The sequence below is a fragment of the Geosmithia morbida genome, assembly GCF_012550715.1.
Source record: "Geosmithia morbida isolate 1262 chromosome Unknown scaffold_8, whole genome shotgun sequence".
Classification (NCBI taxonomy): Eukaryota; Fungi; Ascomycota; class Sordariomycetes; order Hypocreales; family Bionectriaceae; genus Geosmithia; species Geosmithia morbida.
In genome coordinates, this window is record NW_023336195.1 from 126,874 (window position 1) to 149,236 (window position 22,363).

At 54.1% G+C, this 22,363-nt stretch overlaps 5 protein-coding genes across 5 annotated transcripts; 3 read left to right on the forward strand and 2 right to left on the reverse strand.

The window, feature by feature from the left end:
- Positions 1 to 249: 249 nt before the first annotated feature.
- On the reverse strand, positions 250 to 3,560 carry GMORB2_7276 (uncharacterized protein; the record flags this gene model as incomplete). The annotated part of the gene is made up of 7 exons (XM_035469241.1): positions 250 to 286; positions 1,029 to 1,580; positions 1,655 to 1,999; positions 2,124 to 2,431; positions 2,533 to 2,764; positions 2,897 to 3,315; positions 3,375 to 3,560. The coding sequence occupies 7 exons, from the start codon at positions 3,558 to 3,560 to the stop codon at positions 250 to 252; spliced, it is 2,079 nt and encodes a 692-aa protein (XP_035320936.1).
- Positions 3,561 to 10,879: 7,319 nt separating this feature from the next.
- GMORB2_7277 (ABC-type multidrug transport system, ATPase and permease component) lies at positions 10,880 to 14,728 on the forward strand (the record flags this gene model as incomplete). The annotated part of the gene is made up of 7 exons (XM_035469242.1): positions 10,880 to 11,710; positions 12,034 to 13,253; positions 13,321 to 13,481; positions 13,534 to 13,564; positions 13,592 to 13,765; positions 13,908 to 14,184; positions 14,303 to 14,728. The coding sequence occupies 7 exons, from the start codon at positions 10,880 to 10,882 to the stop codon at positions 14,726 to 14,728; spliced, it is 3,120 nt and encodes a 1,039-aa protein (XP_035320937.1).
- Positions 14,729 to 14,791: 63 nt separating this feature from the next.
- Positions 14,792 to 15,334, forward strand: GMORB2_7278 (uncharacterized protein; the record flags this gene model as incomplete). The annotated part of the gene is made up of 1 exon (XM_035469243.1): positions 14,792 to 15,334. One exon carries the CDS (start codon positions 14,792 to 14,794, stop codon positions 15,332 to 15,334), a length of 543 nt encoding a protein of 180 aa, XP_035320938.1.
- Positions 15,335 to 16,759: 1,425 nt separating this feature from the next.
- Positions 16,760 to 18,907, reverse strand: GMORB2_7279 (uncharacterized protein; the record flags this gene model as incomplete). The annotated part of the gene is made up of 3 exons (XM_035469244.1): positions 16,760 to 17,464; positions 17,642 to 18,262; positions 18,431 to 18,907. 3 exons carry the CDS (start codon positions 18,905 to 18,907, stop codon positions 16,760 to 16,762), a joined length of 1,803 nt encoding a protein of 600 aa, XP_035320939.1.
- A 1,804-nt stretch (positions 18,908 to 20,711) lies between these two features.
- GMORB2_7280 (glycosyltransferase family 31) lies at positions 20,712 to 22,306 on the forward strand (the record flags this gene model as incomplete). Its single annotated transcript, XM_035469245.1, has 2 exons — positions 20,712 to 21,857; positions 21,932 to 22,306. 2 exons carry the CDS (start codon positions 20,712 to 20,714, stop codon positions 22,304 to 22,306), a joined length of 1,521 nt encoding a protein of 506 aa, XP_035320940.1.
- Between the last annotated feature and the right edge of the window lie 57 nt (positions 22,307 to 22,363).

A 22,363-nucleotide genomic window follows, 5' to 3' on the forward strand; every position in this document is an offset into this window, starting at 1 on the left:
CCCACACACACACACACACACACACACGCTCTCCGTACCCCCGTTTTCATTTCTTCCAAACACGCCAATTCGTTCCCGTGGATAGTTCAATCGTGGCCGGATTGTGTCTGATTATCCTCGTCTTGTTCCTTCTTTGTTCCTTCCTTGCTGTCACCCCGCCTCCCCATCTGCCCTATACCTGTGAAGATCTCATACTTCCTCTGCGGCGTCGCCGCATAGAAACTATATATAATACATAATATAGTAAGCTCAGGATCCCCCTAGATTTACAAATGCCCAATCAGAACTGTCCATTGTCAGCTCGGAGCTACTCCGTGAGCTCTCACCCAATCAATCGGCACTATACGGTTCCCCCTTGTCTCTCAACCCCCCGGCAAGCCGACGACTGGTGGCTCAAGTTGTTTTGCTTCTCTTCAACAGGGTCCCCCACATGTTGTCTATGCTAGGAAAGGTAAGAGGAGGGCAATTAAAAAAAGGTGCTAAAAGGGGGTCCCACTTTCATGAGGAAAAAGGAAAGAGGAAACAGGAAGAAGAGGAAGAAGAAGAAGAAGAAGGAGAAGAAGAAGAAGGAGAGAAAAAGAAGGAGAGAGAGAGAGAGAGAGAGAGAGAGAGAGAGAGAGAGAGAGAGAGAGAGAGAGAGAGAGAGAGAGAGAGAGAGAAAAAGAAAAGAAAAGAAAGAAAAAAAACTCATCACATAAAGGGGAGAGCGGGTTTATTTCGTGATCGAGCGAGGGAAAGGGAACCTTGTAACATTTTACATCAAAAAGAGTACCGCTAGTAGCTATATCTTGACCTGTTCAGACCTCTTTTCGCAATCGCTTTACATAGCACATGCAAGTTAATGGGCATAGTCACGAGGACTGGTAATCATGGTGAGTAGTAAATCATAGTAGGATCGTGTTGTCAACTCCTGTCCTCATCGTCATTCAATCGTGAAAAGGGTTCCATATGGCGCGCTCGCTTGTTCTATGCTGAATGCATGCATGCCGTCTCACTTGAGCATGACAGACTAGAGCGTGTTGACCTACAACGTCCCGTCGTCGGCCTCATCAATTATGAGCTCATCAAAAATGACCATGGCATCAAATTCCTGGGCCAGATAGTCAATATCGGCCCGGTGCCTATCGTCCAGCGCCAGGTCCAGGTCAAGCACCGTGCCAGCCTCTGTGGGAAACAGTATCAGGTACACCTTTCTCGTCTCCAGCTGGCTTACCCAGTCGATGGCCTGCTTGGTGGTGACAAGCGCCTTGTCAACCGCGATCCTGAGAAGGCCCTTCAAGATGATTAGGATCATGGGGTACCGCGGATACAGGTCTCCGTAGCCGGACAGGCAGAGACGCAGGTCTGATAGTCGGGTATTCATGTGTCTGTCCTCGGAACCCTTCAGAGCGTCGTTCGCCAGGTACAGGCAGCCAATGTGCCACATGCATGATGGCGAATTCGGCGTGAACTCGACGAGGTATGTTGTGATAAGACGTCGGAGTTGGTTTATCGATGCCCTGTTGACGGCTTGCATAGCCATGTTCCCATCACGCACCAAGGGGCGGACTAGCATTATGATACTCACGTGAAAGAAGATGCTGTTGCAAGACAGGAGGAGGTAGTATTAGCCGATGGGTAGAATGCGTGAACGATCCCTTCCAGTTCCACCTACTGAAGAATCATCCCAGAAGGCGTCGTCTTGTTCCCGCGAGCCAAGCTGAGGGGTAGTTGATCTCCCAGGCTGAGGAGACGCTGCAATGTACCCTGGGTATACGACTCTTCATACAGGATAGGGGCTTTGGGAGACTCTTCCCGATAGCGAAGATGAACCACCTCACGAACGAGAATCCACAGTTGGCAAAGGTACGGAAAGGTCGGAAAGGGAACGCGGGTCGATGGCGTAGCAGTTGCTCCTAGCTCTGGCGTGAGCTTTTCCGTCGACCTTGCAGGGATTAGCAATGCGGATGGTGGAGTCAACGCTCTGAGGTCGTCGCGTTGGGAATGCAACGAGTATATCCTGCATAAAGACGGTACAAGAGTCAGCAATACTCCATCTTTTTCTCTCTCTCTCTCTTTTTCTTTAGGAAGCTACGGACAAACATATGTTTGCAAGCACTCTGAATATGTTTGGTCGGACCCACGTTGCGTATGAGAATAATCCCCAGGCCGCTTGGCTGGCTGCTCTACTATCGAGCCCCGGCAAGGGTTCTTGGACCCCGGCGCTGTTGACCATGAGTCTCATCCTGGTGCCCATGTCTATGGCGTCGAGATGCAGCTGTCGACTCTTGCGACCGTTGCCGGCGAACAGAGCCGTGAGGCTCAACAGCTGTAGCGCGGCTAGGGTAGGGTACGAGTCCGGCGTCGGCTGGGAGTCCCACTGATCAAGAGCGGCGGCGAAGAAGGCTGAACTCGGAGGTTCCTGGGAATCCGTCAACAGTAACGCATCGAGCTATTGTATGATGACGTCTATGTTAGCACTCGATGAACGCATCTCGTATACTGTGCAACAGCCAAGGAGCATTGCATTGTTTCAATGTTTATGGGCCATACACAGGTCCAGCCTAGTAACGCGTTAACCAGGAGCGGTGAGCAAAACTCGGTTCCATGCCAGACGAGATCTTGGAGGAATAATTCCGGGTCGAAAAGTCCCAAGATGTCGTGATCGAGATCGAGGTACCTTGAAATCGCCATCGCCGCATCGCTGCTGTCGATAGGGATGGCCGTCCAGGTCTGAAAGTCTACGAGCGCGAGCCGTGGGTCGACGAGGTCGGAGCCGACGTCTCTTGGATGTATCTGCCCCGCGTTTGAGGGAAGTACAGATATAAGGGGAAGAGATAGATCGAGGCTGGAAGAAGAGATTGGAGAATGTCAGCACTTACACGACGTCCGGGGAACCGGTTGAACATGTACACACCTAGCTGCCGTGACTGGCTGTTGGCCGAGGCCCGCGCGGGAATGCTTCCCAGCAACATTCGGTATGCGGTCGAGGGGTATCTCGGCAGGGTACAGGATGGGATGTCTTGCCATGAGCTCGAACTCGATGGAGTCTTGGTCTGGTAATGCTGGAGAGTGAATCTGTTGGTAGTCCAAGGCGAGAAGTCTCTTCTCCTTTATGTGAGCGAGGGCTACTTTAAAGTCGCCGCCGGAAGTCTTGATGTCGTCAAGCATCTTCAGAGCATCTTCCCCTGGAGAGGACCTGAGCAAGTTGAGGAGCTCAACGACCTCAGACTGAGATTGAGAATGCTCGTCGGGGCTATCCGACGGTCGACCGGAAAAGATGCATGGCAGCTGCCGCCTAGAACACGGAGCGCACACCGGTCGTTGACCGTCACACTGAAGGATCTTGTCAGTACGCCCGCCACCGCGGTATTCTTGTTAGAAGGGCAACGGACAGCAGTCTTCTTCGCACGGCAAGCGTCACAGGCCAATTTGACCTGGACTCGCTTCCGTCTCGGTCCCGGGGAATCTTGGCGACCAGGATCAGAGGTGGTGTCGGTGCTGTCCTTTCTCTGAATATCTCCAGGACGCGCTTGTGAAGACGAAGCCGCAGGCAACAGAGGCTTGTACCTCCGCTCCATTTGGTGATTGTGGTGTAATGGTGGGCTGCCAAAAGATGGTGTGTGTCTTCTCCACAAGAGGTATTAACGGTCGGGTTGGGACAAGAAGAGGGGGGGGGGGGGGGGGGAGGGATAAGAGACGATGGAGAAAGAGAAAGACCAGCACGTTTTTTTCCCTCCCTCTGTCAACCACACCTCACCTTCCCAGAGACTCAATAAGGTCCCACTCGATGCAAGTATTCTGCAGTCATGCCTGCCGACATTGAGAGGAAAAAAAGGACAATTAAAAAACCATGGCAGGCAGCCGAAAACCCTTGTCTTGGCCTTTTTCAAGAGGAGCCCACAAGGGCGGGACCAACCATTCGACAGGGAATACTAGAAACAGTGAAGCTTTTTTTTTTTCTTTTTTTTTTTTTTGAAAAAAAGAGGAGTCTAGATGCTTTTCACGAGGAGGACGAGGAGGAGAGCAGAAAATGATACAATATTTCGGGTACGGAAGACCCGGCTTACGACGAATCGCAACCTAGTGACCCGGCTCCGTTGGCTACTCTACTGGATCTGTACCCTTATACGGACTTCATTCCGGTCTCTCGGGAACGGCTATTTACTTTCGGAGTCAGCTTTCCATGTGGCAAGATGGTCATGTCTATTGCCCCCCTCAAGGGGTTCCCTCCCACCATCAAGCTCTGCATATGTACACACAGAACATAGACGGAGAAACACACGCGCACGTACACACGCGCACACGCACACCTACGGACAGAGAGAGAGAGAGAGAGAGAGAGAACATGGATGAGATGACTACAGGACATTGTTTAGTGGCTGCCCAGTCGGTGCAGCTGCGGCGGTACATTGGGTTCCATGCAGCACCGAGCCGCCACGCTGGCATCTAGAACCCTTCGGCTTCCCACACAGCCTCCTCAAAATGAAGATTGAAGACATACATTGCAAGGGACGAGATGGGTCTACGATAAATTCCCCTGTGGGTCCCTTGTTTTCATCCTCCTTCTTTCTTTTTCCCCTCTCTCGCGACGACACACGAGTTTGCGCATCACCGTTTATTGGCCAATGGTTGTGGCAAATACCAGCCCAAACGAGAGAGTGTGCCCAAGGAACGAGAACGAAATGCTCTCTTATTGCCACCCTCTCGCCCCTTTTTGCTTCCTTATTAATCTCATGTCGTACAAGTGCGATAGGCCGGTGGACACTGGGCACTAGGCTGCGACCGTTGCAGCAACATTGCCAACGATTTTACCAGCCGTCTGGTTCTGGGTTGATAATCCGTGGCTTGGTTCGCGAAATGCGCCCATTCTGTAATGGTCAGGCTAGAGAAGAGCTGGTTCGGGGTCGCACTAATAATGCGAGTAAGACTCGGTAGGTTTAAGTCGCGTGGTTGCGGATGCGTCGAGGCCGAGACCGTGTCGTCGCCCCCCCCTTCAAGTGGCAAACAACTAGACTTCGATTATTTTTTTTAAAAAAGTACACGTAGAGCACAGGAAGAGCGATTTCTTCCATATACATCGCATCCATACATGATGACGGATGGGCTACATGGCTGCTGGTTTACGAGGTAACAGCTCTCTTGGGGCAGATATCCGATCGCTGAACTCGTGCATCGCGGTCACGGCGGCACCCTTGCAGGATACCGAGAGATCTCCCCTTCAAAGTTAGTTTCTGGAATGGGAAATACGATCTCTCATCTAGTTCGATCTCTCGCCTAGTTCGATCTGCGCTTGGACCCGATGTATCCGACCACCTGGACAGTAGAGGGATCGAGACAGATATAGGCGCCTACTAACTGTATATATCTCACAAGATCCGACATTGCCGTTATTACGTTGCACATTCGAAATGTATAGACGGGTCCCGTCCAAAACCGTGGGCTATAACGCAAGTGCCGCTCTATCGAGAACAGAACCCAGTCCTCTCCCCGAGGACATATTCGGGAGCTAAGATGCACACATGGTCTGATGTGTTCCTCGGTCTCGTCTCATGGCTTTAGCAAGGATATCGGTGACATACCAGAGGTTAAAGGGGCACTGGCCTTTGGAGATGTCAGCTGGGTAGCGTGGTACGTGCAGGTCCTCTGGACCGAGACCACGACAGCCGCCGTCCTGTTCGAGCCCGAACCGATTGCCAGTCTAGCCAATGAGACATTGTACCACCGCGGGTCATTTTAAATGCAATCGGCGTATTGCCAAATCGTACATGACGAAATAATTACGGAGGGCCGCTCTCTACGGGTCTGTGGAGTAAAAGAACACGTCTGAAATGCGCGGATCTTCTTACCCTCCTTCTCCTTGCCCTCTGTGTCTCGTTGCCTCTTCCCTTCCTCGACACCGCACGGAGGGGGGGGGTCTGATGTGAAAAAGGACGCGGCAGCTGTGCAGAGCTGTACAGAGGAGATATTGACGGAGCAGGGCCCCTAGACGACGACTCGCGATACTATCAATTGGCTGGTCTGACAGGCAGGCCTGGACCGCAAGGAACAGCACGTGTCTCTGCCACACTAATACTGCGGCACGGGCGCACATGGAGCATAGGAGGGTCAGAGGGTTGGCCAAGGTGAGGATAAGCAGATCAGTTCTTGATCATGGGACGGTCGGATGGTAAAAACGATAGGCCAAGCAAGGTACAATGTGTACGCCGTATTCCTGGTGGTCGGCATCGTTGCGATCGAGACCAATATATCCTATCACGACTATGCATGATATAGTCAACCAACCAAATAGAAGCCGATTTTGTGTAACCAGCTGTCGGGCCAAGGAGAATGGGCGCGGGGCAATGAGGCTATGACTTGTTGTGGAAAGAAAAAGCAGACTACTACCCGTAGATTTGCTCGGTTGTCCAGAGGGTGCGAGAACCAAGGAGAAAGAAGAGGGAGTAGAGAGTAGAGAGAGAGAGAGGGGGGGGGGGGGGGGAGGGATAGTAGAACAATAGCCCATGCCTGCCGCCATGGCATTATTCTCCTCTCATCTGCAGTTCCTCGAAAACCCCGCCACTATTCCCGACCACGACTGAGACATGAAAAATACAGTGTGTATTTATTACATGTACACGTGATGATATGCAATCGTGCGTTATACACCGCGAGGTTCGTTGCATAAAAGTACATAAAGGACGACATTCATTTATTCATCGATACATGCACATACGAGTAAAATGAGAAGGTTGGACGGGCTGCTCCTGCCTTCAAATCTTATGGTGAACACGTGAAAAGGCGTGCGTGATTTTAGCAGGGGACAGCGCCTGAACGCCCACCTACTGAACGCCCCTGGGCACATCGTTTCTTACACATCAGTCAATGGGGGGCAATGAGATGCAAGAATGGAGAAGGGAAAGAGGAAAGAGCACCCCGGGAAAGACATGCAAGTTGGTACGGCCTGTCATTGTTCTGGCCATTGCTGAAAGGTGCAGCATCATTCTTCTAGGTCATCTGCATTCATCCTTCAATAGCACACACATCACCCAACTTACGCAACCTCCAAGAAACTATTCCCTCACACGTAGGCGACGATACGGAGACAGTGCGTGCGTCGATGTGCACACATACATATATGCCTCTCCTTAAATCCTTCATGGCTGCCGTGATATTGCCAAGAGCTCCTGACAATCGTCTCCACAGCCTGTCCGCTTTGAGGAGAAAGGAAACTGACTCGTAATGTTCAGTGTTACAAGATGTCGTTTCCCCGCATTCTCGCCCTGTGAGTGACGAGTCCGAGTCCTGGATCTGCTGCTAGCGAACACTGCAATCTGGCGGGGTGTGTTTAGCCTTCATCTCTGGTGTCTCGACCTGTCATTGCTGTCCGCAGCGAAATTACAACCATGTTAAAATGAGCCTCATCTCACACATCTGTCTCTGTGGGGCATCCATCTCTCTCAAGACTCGGTCAGTGCTCAGCAACGGCCCCGGCCAGACCTCAAATTCGACAAGCATAATAAGAGCCGGGGGGTGAAGTGCGACACCCATTCTGCCCCCTCCCTCCTGGGAGTCATAACCCCTGATCTGTTGATCCACGACGGAGCCAACGACTTTGTGCTTAGGCGAAGATTGGACTGACCAGCCGACAGCGCCTCCAGGTGTCGCCATGACCTCGTTACACACACAAGTCACGAGCGTGATATATGTGTACCTCCCCATCCTCTGATGCAGATATACTGTGCTCTCACTGATCATGGAGTACGACTATGTTGGGGGGGGGGGGGGGAGATTAGGTAACAAGAGATGTCCTGAGCGAGGCGAATGTGCCGCAGGATATACCGCCAACCTTGAAGCTGGATATCATTGCTATTCTCCTCACCGGTGTGGTCCTCAACAGTGCCATTGAATCAATACAGGGTACCGGGGACTCGGAAAAAATGGCCCGGAGGGCATCTCGATTCAATTGCAGAGTAATCTGTACACCGACGTGGTGGACTGGGACGAGGGTCTATCTGCACCTGAGCTGTACGTACACTATACCGAGATGACCAGGCCAAGGCCAACGATGCCAGGGTATTCAGCAATCAGGTCGAGAAGAAAAAAGGGTCGAGACTGGGGTGAATGGCGGTGTGGAAACGAATGTCTGAGCTGAAACAGGGAGCTGTGAGGTTGCCGCCATCGGGACCGCCAGGAACCACCGGAACACGGCGAGATCAGCAACCTTTGTCATCGTTCCATGACATCTTTCAACGACTAACAAATGGTAGATATTACTCGTACGCGGCACCTACCTAGAAGCGGTCTGTGCGCGTCTCTTTTTTACTTTTTCTTTTACTTTCCCTTTTTTTCTTCTTCTTTACCTTCTTCTCCTTCTCCTTTCTCCTTCTCTCTCTTTCTTGAAATCTTGGTGGCCATGGCTGACGAGCCTCAGACCTCCGACTCAGATCTTCTTCACCTGGAGCGGCAGTGTGGGTGAGGGGGCTTGGTATTACCGGACCGGCTCGGTGGATGATGCTGAGGTGCAGGGGTTGGCTGTACGGGACAGCATCAATACCTTGGGAAGAACTTCGGGAGGAGTAACGGTGTGAGTGAGACCCTGGATGCGTAGGTATGCAGGACATCGGAGAGTTAGTTCTGGTGCCTATGCATCGTCTAGGGCGGAAAAAGAAATGAGAATCGCGGAGGTGGAGAGGAGAGAGCGGGTGGAGGGAGCGATGTATCTGCTTCTGCGAGAATGCCAGCAGACGCCAGGAGGGGCTGTTACATGTTTCACGCAGTGACAGTGACACGCCATCGGAGGCAGAGCCGTTGCAGTGTCGCAGCACGGTAGCACGAGGTTGGTGTACGGTGATGCGGCGTACAGTGTTCGCAGTCGTGCGCCGCAGGAATCGCACCGAATACATATATGGAGTGCGCAAGTACGGGGTACGGCAGCCACGGACCTACCATTCCTCGTTGGGCCCTGCCTGCTCGCCACCTGCCTCAGACTGCCTACCAAGGTAAGCGGATAAAGGAAGACAGGGATACCACAGTTCTGGTGGGGATGGACGGCTTGACCGAGCACGAGCATGGTTCTGGTCCTTTTGCTCTGTGCAAGTACGAGAACGGACAATGCTCGGACTACGAGGAATCGTTACCATATGTGCTCACGACATCAATTGGCACACTAGTATCAGTGGTGGTACCAGTGCATCTTGAAAATGTTGCAGTTGCATGCTGCACTTTGCTGTTGGGGTTCTCGTTATGGCGTCCCGCCAACACACACAAGTCCGTGAGGGTGCGATGTGTAGCACGCTCAAGACGGGTTCCGCGGACCGACGTGTACGATATATACAAGGATATATATATACAAGGAAAGCCTCGACTCCGCGTGGCTGTAGGAAAAGTCGAAACCGTCTGACGTTATGGACCGTGACTATCCGTACATGCAGGTACATACATGGCTAGCGGTTACCGATTGTCCCTTGAGTATGGTGGTGATGTTAGTAATAACAGACTATGACTCCTCCGTATATATATATGCATATGTATGCATGATGCCCTTCGGTCCATGCCGTATTATAGATACAAATGCCATGAATAGCACGGTACAGTACAGTATTACAGATTAGTACGAGTAGCAATTAGCCTATTGATCATGGCCAATAATATATTATTGCGGTGTGAGACACCGCCGGAGGAGGATTACAGAAAAGAATAGGCAATTACTCCAGCTCCAACCAAACCAAGCCAGCTACAAGTACCGTGGCTTCATGCAAGGCTGAAAGTGTTCGCCCAGACAGGAAAATGGATCCGCTCCCCTCCTTTGTGGAATACTGCAACTGGAAACTAGGTGTTGTACATGTACGAGTAGAGAAGGGAGTAATCCGTAACCCCTAATCATTCGTCGGCTGAATACGCAGAGCCTCAAAGACTCGAGGCAACATAGGGTATTATTACATATGTTAGCGGCGGCAATGACCTGTACGTCTGCTGTATCATTGTTATGAAAACGCCTGGGTAACGCGTACCGTATACGTACTGCAGATTATACAGCAATCAGCCCAGCCCGTATTATACTGTGGAAAGAGTCATTCGCAGTTTATATAACAACCGTTGCTGTGCTTCCACGACTCCCCTTGCTCCTTCCGTCAACCTTGTATTTAATATTGCCCATACCCTGGTCACTTTCCGTCTCCTTCCCTATGAGCTCTTTTTCCCTCTCAGCCTTCTTTCCTCTTGGCCAACAAACGGAAGAGAGCGGGAGAAGAAAAACAAAACATGGAAGGAGCCATTGAGTCGTCGTCTTGTTTCCATCTAATTCTTCACATCTCTCCCTCACCTGTCTGCCCGTCGCTGTGATCTTCCTTGCTGATTCCTCTCGTCCTTCCTACATGGACTCATGCTCACCACGATAAATCCGAATTGGGTCGTGAACCCTGGACAGGACACGCACCCTCGCTTGTGTCTCTTCATCTCCACCGCCGTTACAGCCGTTTTACCGTCTTTTGTCTTGATTTAGTCCTTCTCGACCTCCCCCCCCCCCCCCCCCCCCCCTCCTCTCTGTGTCTCTCTTGAAACTCTTCACCAGCTCGTTTCAGTCTCCTGATTTCTATTAAAAAAAAAATTCTCCGTTCACCCGGGTTTTACTCTACTCGTGCATGCAGTGACGAAAAACCGGGGCCTTGGTTCTCACCTGGAGACTCGCTTAGCTTGCTTGCACGCCCACTGAAAAAGGAAAAAAAAAATTTGCCGCCAAATCGCTCGCCACCTTCTATGAGCCTCGCCAGCTTTCGCCAGGGGTGACAACATATTATTACTACAGTCGTTGATACGGTCCTGTCTCTCCTCCCTCTCGCCGTCTCACATCTGACACGCACCGCGCGCACACACATACCACGGTGCAGACGGGCATCGCGAATCTCTTCCCTCGCCAAATATGACGGCCTCTCATGATGGGGCGCTCGTGGTGCTCCACTACGTTTATCCCGTCGTCGTCTTCGCCTACTTCGCCATTGCTTCCGTCAGCGTCGCCTTCACCCTCCAAAGCCACGCCGCGGCCAGGAGAACCGATGCCGACCCCAGGAGGCTCGTGGCTCTCGGTGCTCTGACCGTCTTCGTCTTAGCTCACCTGGCTCAGCTCATCATCATCCTTGTCCGCTCCATCTTGCTGGGTCTCCTGCCAGCCGAGGATGATCTCGTCATCGGTCACCTCTCCTGCCTTCTCGTCTTTTCCCTCCAGATCGGCCGCCTCTTTGAGGTCTCCAGGCCAGTCTGGTACCCCTTCTGCGGCTCCTGGATACTGGCCCTGCCATTTGAAGCCGTCATCACGGTATCCCCCTTTGTTGGGAACCACCGCCCTCCCTCCAAGACGCGGACTCTCGCCGACGTTGTTGCCGGATCTGTACGGTGCGCATTGCTCCTGCTGCTCGTTGCCTTCTTTTACTGGCGCCAGGTCACCAGCCAGTCCTGCCAGCCGCTCGATGAGGAGAGGCAACCCCTCATCAATAAGCCCAATGACGATGGATCCAACTCCAGCTCAACCCAACCCGCAGGTCCTGCTGCCGCTGCCGCCTCTACTACGACGGAAAATCAGCAGCAGCAGCAGCAGCAGCAGCCTCAGTCGTATGGTACTACCAACAAGACACAGAATGGCGGCGCAAATGTTGCCGAGACTCCCTGGCAGCGCAGGAGAAGGCAGCATCAGGAAATAATGGAAAAGAGGTTGGAAGCTAGCGGCAACTGGCTCAATTACGTCAAGGACTTCAAGGTGAGCTTCCCATGAATCTTTTCCCCGCGATTTCTCTTCCTTCCACCCTCTCTCCCTTTTCTTATCTCTCCCTTTTCTGTTGCCGGGGAAGGGCAGAGTCTTATTGGGGGAGGGTGAGAGCATGCAAACGGAGGCTACTCTCTGACTATACGCTGCTCTGCCCGTTCAACGCGTTGTGCCGCACTGTGCCTCTCACGTGCGTCTCCTGCATGAGGCCTCTTGAATGCTACGTCTCCTACATGCATCTCATTGGACATGCTTATTTCGTATGCTCCTCGCATGCACCTCTTACGGCGTGTTCTAACCTAATCTGGCCTCACTAGATCTTCTTCCCATATATCTGGCCCGTCGGAATCCCACGACTCCAGCTACAGGCCGTTGCCGTCATCATCTGTCTTCTCGTCTCCAACTTTCTCAATGTCCTCATCCCTCGTCAGATGGGTGTCATCATGGACAGTCTGAGCGGGACCAGGGATGGGAACGCATGGGTTGCCGTCTTGGTATACATCATGCTTCGTCTGGCGTCATCCGAATCCGGCCTTGAACTTCTCCGCCAGTGGCTCTGGATTCCCGTCCAGTACTATGCCTCGGAGACCATCTCCCGAGAGGCCTTCTCCCATATCATGCATCTCTCTGCCGACTTCCACGATTCCGAAAGCACGTCTGATATGATGATGGCCATTCAAGGTGGCAGCGCCGTTTCTAACATTGTCGAGACGGTCCTCCTACGCGCCCTTCCCATGTTCATCGATCTGGGCGTGGCCGTCGTGTACCTGTCCGTCACCTTTGGGCCGTACGAGGGTCTGACCACCGTCGTCACTGGCACCGTGTTCCTCCTCCTGGCGAGCAGGTTGGTCGGCAAGTCCAGGGAAGCAAGCCGAAGCCGCGTTGCTGCCCACTTCCAAGAGTACTCGATCCGCTCCAGCGGCTTCGTCGCCTGGCCCACGACCATGGCCTTCAACCAGCTCGGATACGAAGACAATCGACACGCCAACGCTGTTGCTACTCGCTGGCTCAAGGAGAAGCAGTACATCCTCGGATGGAACTTTTCGGTCGCCCTCCAGAGCGGCATTCTGACTCTGGGTCTGACGACGAGCGCCTTCATTGCCGTGCGTCGCATCCAGAGCGGAAAGGCCACCCCCGGACAGTTTGCCATGCTCCTCATGTACTGGGCCCAGCTGTGTGCACCCCTCAACTTCTTCTCCAGGCTCGGCAAGAATATCAGCGACGATTTTGTCAAGGCCGAAAAGCTCCTCGCAATCATGAAGATGCAGCCTACCGTGCAGAACAAGAAGGGTGCCCGGCCCTTCAAGTACAGTGGCGGAGAGATTGAGTTTGACAATGTCTGTTTCAGCTATGACGGAAAAAAGCAGGTTCTGAAGAGCATCAACCTGCGCGTAGCGCCCGGCACCAAGGTGGCATTTGTAGGATCCACGGGAGCCGGAAAGTCGACGCTGCTCAAGCTCCTCGATCGCTTCTACGATGTGACCGATGGTGGTATACGTTTTGACGGTCAGGATATCAGGGACGTTGATCTGTTCAGGTAGGAGGAGCGTGACAGTCGGTCTAGAGACTCGGCTCGCAATCGCTGACACGCAATGCCCATCTAGCCTTCGAGACCGCGTCGGCCTGGTACCGCAGAGTCCGGTCTTGTTCGACAGCAGTGTCATGGACAATGTTCGCTACGGCAAGATCACGGCGAGCGATGACGAAGTCTACGATGCCTGCAGAGCTGCCTGCATCCACGATAAGATCCTGGAGTTTACCGACGGTTTGTTCACTGTCTCTTAGGGGTTCGGCCCTTGCTGATGAAATCATTGTAGGATACGATACAAGGGTTGGCGAGCACGGCGTGTAAGTTTCTAGCCGGCCAAGACCCAGAAACGATGCGAAAGCTAATCTGTCATTTTCCAGGAAACTCTCCGGCGGTGAGCTTCAGCGTGTCGCCATTGCCAGGGCTATCCTGAAGCAGCCCGATGTGGTCCTCTTAGACGAGGCGACGAGTGCCGTGGACACGGACACGGAGCAGCAGATTCAGATCTCCTTTAAGCGACTGTGCGAGAATCGCACCACCTTTATTGTTGCGTAAGTCATTTCTTGCCACGGTCTTCACGGTGCCCACTGCTGATGTCTTGCCACTGACCCGTGCGTCTGGCACTTCTGGCATGGTTACTGACACTGAATGTCCCCGTCACAGGCACCGACTGTCGACCATTATGAATGCCGACCTCATTGTCGTGATAGAAAAGGGGCGTGTTGTAGAGACGGGCTCTCACGATCAGCTGATCCGCAAGAAGGGCAGATACGCCGATCTGTGGTCCAAGCAGTCGTTCCTCGAGCCTCACAGTTACGAGGATGACGAGGATGACCAGTTGAAGGCTGCGGGGATCGTCAATGACCTCCCACAGAGAAAGCCTACCAGCAGCGGCTTGAATGGCAAGATGAAGCGAAGCTCCGGTCTCAAGGCACAGCTTGTGAACTAGGAAACACAGGCCAGCACTCGCTCGGCAGCTGACAGCCGTCATGCGAGAGAGGTAAGAATGATGGGGCCACGATACCCATGCCTGAGAATGGCACTGACCATGTTGCCAGGGCTCCCGGAGCTCTCTGCTCAGCCCTATTGCTCCCACCTTTCGACCCCGGAATGCCCCTCCGAGAGCATATATCATTCCACCGGAGCGTCGCCAGTCGACATCCGAAGAGTCGGGTGCCGCGACGAGCAAGGCGGCTTCCAGCTCCCGGACCAGCTTGGACGTATCTGACGAAGCTTGCATGCCGCCCATGCCAGAGGCTACCGAGTCAGTCTCCATTGCCGACGAGCCGGTGCCTGCTAGCGAGCTCATTACCAAACCTGGACAATGCAAGAATGATCAAAAGATCAAGGTCTCTCAGCAGGCTATCAACCGTGCTCTGGGATTTGGGAAGCAGGCTGAGGAGAAGGTTGAAGATGAAGGCGTGGCCGACAAGCCAGAGAGTTCCGAGAAGGCGAGGATCTGTGAGCAGTACCCCTTCCCTTGAGAGTATTCTTGCCCCGGCCCTTGAGAGTGCAAAGCTGATCTGTTCGCAGCAGCAGACCCTGTCATGGCGGGCCCATCAAACTTCCCGGCAGAGGCCGCCAAGAAAGCTCAGGTCCCCGACGGACTAAAATGCCCCCGATACTCACGCCGGATCCAGTCGAAGAGCGAGCCCTTTCAAGGTAGCCAAGACTCGGACGGCAGCGACGGAGAGCTAAGCTCTATCTACGAGGCCACGGAGGATGCCGACGCATTTGTGCCCGTCCGCCGCGTGTCTGCCCCACCGATGGGGCCACAACTTCAGCCAACCACTCCCTTGCCCCAGGACGCTGCAGAAGATGGAGGCGGCGGCGAGGGGAAAGATGTAGAGTACGGGGATCAGGGAAAATCGGCAGTTGATGCTGCGGCAGCGGCTGTCGCTGCGCAAGGGTCGCTGACCCTGGACGCTACCGAGAGAGCGACCAGCACTAAGCCAGTCACTAGTCCTGACATGGACAAGGGTTCGGGTACCACATCATCGAACAGAGGGCACGAAGGCCGACGCGGTGGAAGGGGTTGGGGTCGCAGCCGACGGGGACGAGGGGGGCAGCGGAAGGTGACGAATGCATGAGTGCGCGTCGTATGGCTCGGGAGTCTGATGTCAATATTGAAGAAATAGCATAAAAAGGGGGGGGACGTTACAACGGGTGTGCTTTACAGATTTAATACGGTCGGACAAGTGATGGGCATGATGCGTTCGATTGGGGTCAGGGGTGCTAGTATACGAAAGGAGTGCGACTGTAGATGATCAGTCCGGAATTGTACGGGGTATGCATGTATGAATACTCAGTGATAATTGGCAGGGCGCTCACGACTTATCTGCCAGTGACGTCTCGCGTGTTGCGTCCCGCCCAGGAGTCAGGTCCATGTCCGAGTTTGTTATTCGGCGAAGGAAGCAAAGCCTGAAATTAAACATGTCGGGACGTTGAGAAGAATTGGCAACTACAGATCACTATCATCTGCAAAGTATGAGTATGCCAGGTCAGGGGACATGAAGCATTAATGGATTAAGGATGTTGGTGGGTTGTCAGGGTGCTGAGTGTAATCTGTAGATTCGTATACATAGACTCGTACATGATCGTCCCCCCTCTTCCATACTATGTATTGATACGAGTAGCATATACTCCGTAATCTGTACAGAGATTTTAAGATTGCAGGTGGAGTAGCGCACGAGTACATGTACGCCTTGTACGGGTAAATTGTTGTGACTGCACCCCGGAATCCTCGATGGGATAATACGTGTACTTGTAATCCGTGCAGATTATATGTACGAGTATTAGTATTGCCGTAAATTTCTACCTGTAAATGCACAATGGGCTTGGCCACTTGGGCAGCGTCTGTGTCTGTTTTTTTTTTTTCCTCTCCTGTCATGTTCCCACCCTCGATATATGCATACTCCTTTCCTAGTCTGTGGATTGTCGGTGTGAGGTGAGCATCAAAGACTTCAGAAAGGGGGCGGAGGGGTGGAGAAGTAGGGGTATGGTGCTTGCTTTGTACATGTACATGTGCGAGCAATATGTGCGATTGACAGCGGAGCTTGCCGTGTCGTTGCCGATCATGAAATCTATATCGGAAGGGCGAATACGTAAGCGGAGGAGGAGGAAGAGGAGGACAGCACATGACTTTGATCGGTAGGGCCGCCGGAGACAAGATACGTTAGTCTCTTGCAAGTGGCCCTGGTAGGAAAGCGATCGAAGTGAGAAGGACCGCCGGTAGGAGCCGCCGGAGGCATAATTATAGACTTGGCGTATAGACTTGGTGTAAGTGTGAGCTGGTGTCGAGTCTCCCTTCAGAGCAGAGAAGCGAGCGGAGCGAGGACAGCCCCCGGCAGGGCCGCCGGAAGCACATGCTACACACGATGCACGAGAGAATGGAATGCGAGATGCGATGTGTTATTAATAATATGCCAGAGAGACCGGTGGAATGCTATAAAAGGTGAAGAGGAACATGTAAAAGTCATGGCATGCAATGATGCGAACAGCGACGGGGAAAGATATCAACACGTCTGGCGAACAGTCAAGCGCCAGGCAGCATACGATGCAGAAGCCATGCTGGCGACGAAGAACAAGGAGAAGGACGAACTGCTCATGACGAAGACCGAGCTGCTGAGCCACTTGGCCAGACAGCCGGCGACGACGCCCATCCAGACGACGAAGAAGCCGGTCTCGAACCAGGCCTGACGGACGCTCTCCTTCTTTGCACGCTCGCCGCTTGCCCTCATGCTGGTGCCCCAGCCGTCGGCGGTGAGGGTGAGCATGCTCCAGACGTGGACGGCGGGGAGGGGGATGTGGTAGAAGGCCACGCCGGGGATGACCCACTTGAGCGATCGGGTGCGCAGGCGGTGGGGGTTGCGCAGCATGTTGTAGGCCAGGGCGGCGATGCAGCGGACCAGCAGGTCGGGGGGCTCCATGGTGATGAGTGTCTTGGAGGTGAAAAAGTAGTAGACCACGGCCAGCCAGGCGACGACCGGCCCGCTCTCGCGCTTGGCCATGCTGAAGAAGAGGAGCGGGTGGTTCATCGGGTAGATCTTGGGCTGCAGGAGGGACTCGATGTGCGTGGCGCGACCCCAGCGGACCTGCTGACGGAGCCAGCGGGCCATGGTGGTCGGCGTGTCGGTGGCGGCGGCCACGTCGGACGCGAAGACTACGCCCCAGCCGCGGAGGAGGAGGTTGGTCGTCAGGTGGCGATCCTCGTTGATGATCTGGTCTCTCTGTCAGTATGCGGCAAGACGAGCGTAGCGAGAACGACCACCCCGTAGGCAGGTTTATACAGGGCGGTGGAGGTGCGAGCGGAGCGAGATGGAACCCCCCCCTCCTTTGGTAGGGCCTCCGGAGGCGACGGGGGTTTGAAGGCAGCTGCGGGTATGCGTTGTACGTACCATTCTCTTGCCCCAGATGGTCTGGAGATACCAGGGCACCAAGATGGACGGCATGGCGGAGAGACGGAAGAGGGTGCTAGGACCGCTCTGACAGTCGCTCGTGGCGGTAGCGGCAGGCATGGAGCGCGTGAGGTACAGCTCGCCCCAGTAGACGGTCTCCGCAAGCTTTGCGATGACGCCGTCGTCTCTGTTGTGCAGGATGAGGGCGGTGCTGGCACCGCCGATGGAGGGGTCTACAGCGATGGATTCGACGGAGCGGGACAGCGAGTCTGGGAGGACGAGGGTGTCGGAGTCGCTGCTCCAGAGGAACTCGACGCCGAGGGCGTCGGCGATGACGAGCGAGAAGACGTAGGTGGAGAACATGACGCCCTTCTTGTGCATGTGACGCTGACGGATGCACAGCTGGCTCGTGGCGTCGGGACCGCTGAAGTGCACGCCCGCCTGGGAGAGGTGGCGGCGCGCCAGGTCCAAGCAGTGCGACATGACCATCCTGTCTATCTCGGTGAGGTCGACGGGCTGTCCCTGCTGGCGACGCATAGAGACCTCCTTGCTGCGCAGCTCCTGGGCTACCTCGCCCAGAGGCTTCGGTATGTGGATTGTTGCCGAGTTGGAGGGGTAGACCTGCGTTTCGACTCTTTGTCAGGAGGGTACATTCATAAGGTGCGATGAGTTGTAAGTGAGGAGGAGAGAGGGAGAGACAGAGAGAGTGTGTGTGCGTGAGAGAGAGAGAGAGAGAGAGAGAGAGAGAGAGAGATCGATAGGGGAAAATGAGGACAAGGGAAAACCTACAGCGTTGAAGACGTCGACCATCTCCATATCCTGGGCTTCATCACCGTCGATACCCACCAGGAGAAACACACAACCCTTGGAGGCCTTGTAACTCTCGAGCGCACGGGTGAACAGGTCGGGGTCCTCGCGCCATCCCACCACACTAGCTAAGCAGTCCAGCCTAGATGAGCCGACGGGGCGGATGGTCTCGATGGCGAGAGTTCCCTTCTCCGGGTCATCCATCTTTTCCTTGAACATGGGGGAAGGAGGGGAGAGGGGTCTGCCGCCGGCCGGCTCGCGGAGGGCCATGCGTCGACCCTCGTTGACATAGCGGTTCAGCTCGGTCAGGGTGACGGTCAGGATGAAGTCGAGGGTCACGGGCCAGCGACAGTGGACGGTGGCGGCCCAGCACATCGGGAGGCAGAAGATGCAGCCGAGGATGTTGACGAGCTGGCGGAGGGGGGAGACCCGAGGTGGTGCTTGTGCTTGGATGGACATGATGTTCTGGCGAAGGGAGCTGGTGACTGCGGAAACAAGATGTGTGTGTGCGTGCGTGTGTGCGCGTGTGTGTGAGCCTAAACTCACTCTCACTCTGCAAGTGACGAGTGAGAGAGGGAGGCCTCGTCTGCCAGGATGGATGAAGGAATTGGTGAATGAACGACTGAGTGGATGAGTGAGAGGATGGATGACTGCAGAGCTCTACAGGATGAGAGGAAACTATTTTCGACAACTCGACAAAATCGACAAGCAATTAGTATAAGTATTAATAGCTTGATAATACCCTGGGCTCGCTCGCTCCCTCTTGACAAATACTCGCATTTGATGTACCTGTATATGCATCGACGGGAATTGGCATAACGGATGGTTGGGGGGACCCTTTGTTCTCCCGCTCTTTCTCTTCGGCCGCTTCTTTTTTTAGTTTCCGAGCAATAACATCTATACGGAATAGGGAGTAGGACGAGCCAAGACAGACAAGGCCTACCTACTACCCCTGCTCTGTCAAACGACTTATATTGGGGTCTTGGACTATGCTCGTTCTAGTCTCGACTCGTACGTTGTATCGACTCGTACTTTGAACTTTTTGGAGTATTCTTCTGGCCCCACAAGACTCCTGCAAGCCAAGTAAGCTTACAGATTGGGTCAGATGCTCATCTAGTATAATACCGAAATTAAAAGGAGAGAGTTTTTTTTCCCATCCAACTTCGTCTGCCTTGACTTGTTACGGGCTTCACGTCGTCAAGAGCATTCTAGCGGCTTGGCTATCGGCAACCTGCCTACGACATCGTAATCCTCGAGCTGTTGCATATGAGTAGCTCCGTATAATCTTCCACACAATGCGAGCCGTCGGTTCTTAGCCTGTTGGCGTTTCGTTCGTGTCTACAGTAAGGAACTAAGGTTGAACCGCGTCTCGGACGGCAGTATGGTACATATGTACATGTGCTCGGTATTCAATACTCGCACGTCAATACGAGAGCACGGGATAAGGCTGAATACAGCTCTCCCCCCTCCTCCTAAGACTCAATGCTCAGGACGCTTTGATGTTCAGTCACTGTTGACCCGGCATATGAACGGACAAATGAATTCGTATTACCAATATGCCAGACCTCGGGTCGAGTTTCATCAATACGAGAGCGAGATGATTCGGATGATTCGGCTCGGACCGGGCATTGGACCCTGAATCAATAAGTCTCTGACAAGTCCCTGCCAAGGTCGTAGCAAAACTAGGAAGTCAGGGCTGTGCTTCTTGACTACTGGCAGCAGACGCCACAATTGAAAGCAGAATGATACGGGGAACCCGTCCGGTTGAAGGGTATCTATCCATTACGAGTACGTGTACGAGGAGAATAATCTCCTGTTACGAGCAACTTGCTTCTATGGCGCAATGTTGCATGCAGAAAGGAGGGGGAGGAGAAGGAGAGGAAGAAAAAGGGCTCGTACGTTGTAGAGATGCATGTAAGCCCTTGTCTCTCTTGCTGTGCAGGGTCTCGCTTGTATTATTACAAGTAATCTGTGGAAGCTCTCGACAAGGCTGGGACCCCACGTCCAGTTAGCCCCCTTGATCATGTTCCTTGGCATAGTCCAGGGGTCCGGTCGGACTCGTACCAAGTAGCAAATCCCGTTAAAGGGGGATTTGTGTCTGCCCCATGCCCCCCATGCGTAGCCTGTACTCGCAGATCCTTCTAATACCTCCCTCGGGGATATAGAATGTCCCCTCTTCGTCTTCAGAGTGAAAAAGAAACAGAAAGGAAAGGGAAGGAAAAAAAAAAAAGGCTCATAGTGCGTGGTCCAAAGTCATCGAACCATGACCGTCAGCTACAGAAACAACCGGATCGTCCCGGCCGTCATCATCGCCATATGTCTCCTCCTGACCGTTTGGCTGATAGACCCTTCGGTCGAGGACCTCGGCAAGTCGGTCGCTCCCAAGGCGACGGATAGCCACAAAGCTCAGACGGCCTACTATTACGACCAGGAGGAGATCCAGGATGAGTCGACCGCGGAGGATTACGCATCGCGACAGAAACAGCAAGAAGAACAGCAACGAGAACAGGAGCAGAAGCTGAAACAGCAGCAGGAAGAAGATGACTCGTCGGTCAACCAGACCTCTTCGTCCGATATGCTCCCGGACGACGACGACATCCTGCTCATCGTCAAGACGGGCGGCACGACCATGTGGAAGCGGCTGCTGGTGCACTTGGCGACGACGCTGTCGGCCGAGCGCATCTCGCCGTCCAGCATAGCCATCTACTCGGACAACGCCGAGACCATCGGGAGCTTCACCGTCATCGACTCCCTGGCCAACATGTCGGCGGCGGTGCACAACTCGTCCGACTTCGACGTCTACCGCCAGCAGCCCGAGTACGCGGCCAACAACTACTACGTCGAGACCGCCGGCATGGACGGCGACGAGTGGGGTCCCGTGGGCGGCTGGATCATCGACAAGTACAAGTTCCTGCCCCTCATGCAGCACGCCGGCCGCAACTGGCCCCGCGCCAAGTGGTACGTCTACATGGAGGACGACACCTACCTCTTCCTGCCCGCCGTCCGCAGCTACCTCGCCGGCTTCGACTGGCGCGAGAGGCACTACCTCGGGAGCTACGCCGCCAAGTCCGACGCCGTCTTCGCCCACGGCGGCGCCGGCTTCGCCCTCTCCCGCGGCGCCTGGGAGGCCTCGTTCGGCAAGAACCCCCGCATGGCAGAGGACTACCACCAGTACGTCGTGGACCACTGCTGCGGTGACCAGGTCCTCGGCCTCGCGCTCCGCGACCACGGCGTCCGCTTCGGTGAGAACGGCGGCGACGGCAAGTTCACCTGGGGCTTCAACCCCCTCGTCCACTGGACCTTTGTCTTCAGCAGGAGCAACTGGTGTCATCATCTCAAGTCCTTTCACAAGGTCCACAGCCGTGATGTAGCTCGGTACTATGAGTTTGAGAAGTCTTGGGACTTTAGTGTATGTCCTCGACTTGCTTCCCTTCTCTTCTCTCCTTTGCAAGTTTCCGATGATATGCTGACTGTGATATCCAGAAACCCCTTCTGTACAGAGACTTCTTCAACCACATGATCCTGCCCAGCATCCAGTCCGACGCAGAGTGGTGGGACAACACAGCCAGCCAGTACGAGGTAGCCTCGAGCACCAAAGAGTTGTCCCCCGCCCCCGAGGACGGAACCAAGTACGACGCCGACCTCTGGGCCGATGCCTGGCAGTCCGTCGAGGCCTGCAAGGCCGCCTGTGACGGCTGGGAGGACTGTATGATGTGGTCCTTTGTCGAGGACCTTTGCAAGATGGACAACAGGATGATCATGGGTCAGGGTTTCGCCTCCTCCATGTCTCAGCGCAAGACATCTCTCATGCATACGAGCGGATGGATGCCAGAGAGGCTCGTAAACTGGGAGTGCTGATGCAGCAAGCACCGTGGCCGTTCGTGTTTGTATATCTCTAGTCTTGATTTCCCTCCC